Source organism: Elaeis guineensis, chromosome 2 (assembly GCF_000442705.2).
Source record: "Elaeis guineensis isolate ETL-2024a chromosome 2, EG11, whole genome shotgun sequence".
NCBI classification, from domain to species: domain Eukaryota; kingdom Viridiplantae; phylum Streptophyta; class Magnoliopsida; order Arecales; family Arecaceae; genus Elaeis; species Elaeis guineensis.
The window spans coordinates 94,816,821-94,819,112 of NC_025994.2; the positions used below are offsets into that span (position 1 = coordinate 94,816,821).

The 2,292-nt window shown below is 46.9% G+C and overlaps 1 protein-coding gene across 2 annotated transcripts; it reads left to right on the forward strand.

The window, feature by feature from the left end:
- The first annotated feature begins 353 nt into the window (after window positions 1-353).
- LOC105051210 (protein S40-6) lies at window positions 354-2,000 on the forward strand. Of its 2 annotated transcripts, none has more exons than XM_010931541.4 (2): window positions 354-1,142; window positions 1,224-1,998. In XM_010931541.4, exons 1-2 carry the CDS (start codon window positions 1,061-1,063, stop codon window positions 1,568-1,570), a joined length of 429 nt encoding a protein of 142 aa, XP_010929843.1. In that variant the 5' UTR covers window positions 354-1,060; the 3' UTR covers window positions 1,571-1,998. The 2 variants fall into 2 exon arrangements, with proteins under 2 accessions (XP_010929843.1, XP_073107449.1); XM_073251348.1 differs by having other exon boundaries at window positions 356-1,528; window positions 1,743-2,000.
- Window positions 2,001-2,292: the final 292 nt, after the last annotated feature.

Genomic DNA, 2,292 nt, shown 5'->3' on the forward strand with positions numbered 1-2,292 from the left:
GCCCTCCCTTCTCCAACACATCCAGTGTTAAAACTCATGGCCATTGTACTATCTCATCCATAAACAAGTCAACGGTGGATCTAACGTACGCAGGGAAACTTCTATGCACACTTCCTTCAAGCTTCCACCTTTCCTTGCATCCAACTCAAAGACCACCAGTAGACAAGGGATTCATGTATGCTCACTCCTCTAACTTCTTCATTCATACATTCTCCTTCACACTGAAGAACAGAATTGAATATGGAGGAAAAGGTTGGTAATGAGTGTGTCGCTTCGGGTTTCCTCTTTCTCTGTGTGTGTGGTTCCTTCAGGTTTGAGAGAGAATCTTTCTGTGTGTGTGTGTGTGCGCGCGTGTGTGGTTCGTTCAGGTTTAAGAGAGAAAAGAAAGCCTTGAATCGCCGTTTGAGAGAGAAAAGAAAAGCCTGGAATCGCCCACAAATCTTAATGCACCCCATACTCCGCAACACCTGATACTTAACTGTGTCTCTTTCCTCCCTTTCTTGGGCTTCTGAAGAAGTGACTACAGCTCTGTCCCTCACACTTAAAATCCCCAGGCGCAGTTCAGTACAAAATTCATTTCCTGTGGATAAGTCTTACAGGCCATCCGTACCCAGTTCGTCCAATCGGCTAACTCCAGTTATCCCCTTCTTTTTTTTTCAAGGCCCCCCTTCTCCCAATCCGAACGCCCTAGTGCTGGGGGGAAGGGCCCTTGGCTGGCAAGTCCCACCTAAGGGATCAAAATGGGTGCTTTTTTGTTGCTTCCCTTTCTGTGGGCTGGGTGCATGCCTGTGACGAAACCCAGCTCAATTCACTCACACACCAGTGTGATGCCCTCCAGACGCTTCCGTCACCTCTCCCTGTCCATCGGTTCCCCAAGAGACCCCTCTCCAACCTCTACCAGTTCTCCCACAGTAGAACTGGGGCTGGTCGTATAAAAGAAGAGACCGACCCCTTTGGATCGTGGATCCATCAAAAGAGAGCGGAGCATATGCTGTGCCAATTTAGATGAGAAAGACCGATAGGCTATTCTATCTAGCTTAGGCTTTTGTTAGGTTTAGCTATGGGGGATGAGGATTTTGAGGAAGAGGAGGTGTGGGATGCTGTGAGGGAGACGAAAGATGAGAGCCCAAAGACTAGAAGAGGTAAGGATTTCACTGGTTCTTCTACTAGTAGGCGTCTTCCAACTCCCTCCAAAATGATCCCCACATCCAATGCCAATCCAGAGAGCAGTGGTGGTGCATTTCGACGGTCTGCCCCCGTTGCCATACCCGACTGGTCCAAGATCTACAAGCACGAGGGCTCTTCTGAGAGCCATGGTTACAGATTCTATGGCGACGAAGCTGACCATAATCGCGGCAAATATACCGTCGCCAACGGCGAAGACGACGACGACGACGACGAAGATGATGACGATGATAAGGTTCCTCCACATGAATGGCTGGCGAAGAAGATGGCCAGGAGCCAGATCTCATCCTCCTCTGTGTGTGAAGGGGCTGGGAGGACCCTCAAAGGAAGAGACCTTAGCAAGGTGAGGAATACTGTGCTCACAAGGACTGGGTTCTTGGAGTGAGGTGAAACAGTAGGAGTACTTTTTATGTAGTCTTTTTGTGAGTCTCTAGTAATTAGTGTGGGATGCTGAAGGACGATCTTTGATGGCAATGGGAAGAGTGAGTCACTGCTGCTTCGAGCTCTGTTTGGTTCCCTTTTTTTCTTATATTTATTTTACTTTTCTTTCTTTCAAGGCCTGGCAGCACTGAGATTTTGTCTGATGAGTTGTGTCGCTGGTTCTAGGAGGTGATGGGTAGTGTCTTTTGTACTGTGGCTTTTGGATGTAACCACCTGTTCCTCCCTTGTTGGCTGCCGCTACTGCTGCTGCTGCCAAGGGGGAGTACAAGGTATGGGTTCTTTTTTGCCATGAATCAATGGATTGCTTTCTGTTCATTGTTTCACTTCGTTTTATGTTGCCATGTGACATTGTTTTCTCAGACCATGTGCATCCTAATAAGGTTATTTGGATCTACAGTTATGCTCATTAATAATTGATGCATTCTTATCCAACATCCATCTCTCTCTCTCTCTCTCTCTCACTGTTGTGGGGTCAATTGTTATAGTTGTAGTTGCATAAGAGTTTTCAGTAGTTATACCAATCATAGGGCAATACTATAGATGACCAGAAAAGCGTAATAAGACTGGGACCCCCACCAACTTAAAAACGGGAAAATTGTGGTGCCCCTTTGTGTGCTAGCGTCTTCAAGTAGGTTTTTTAACTCTTAATTATACCAGGTAGGTTTG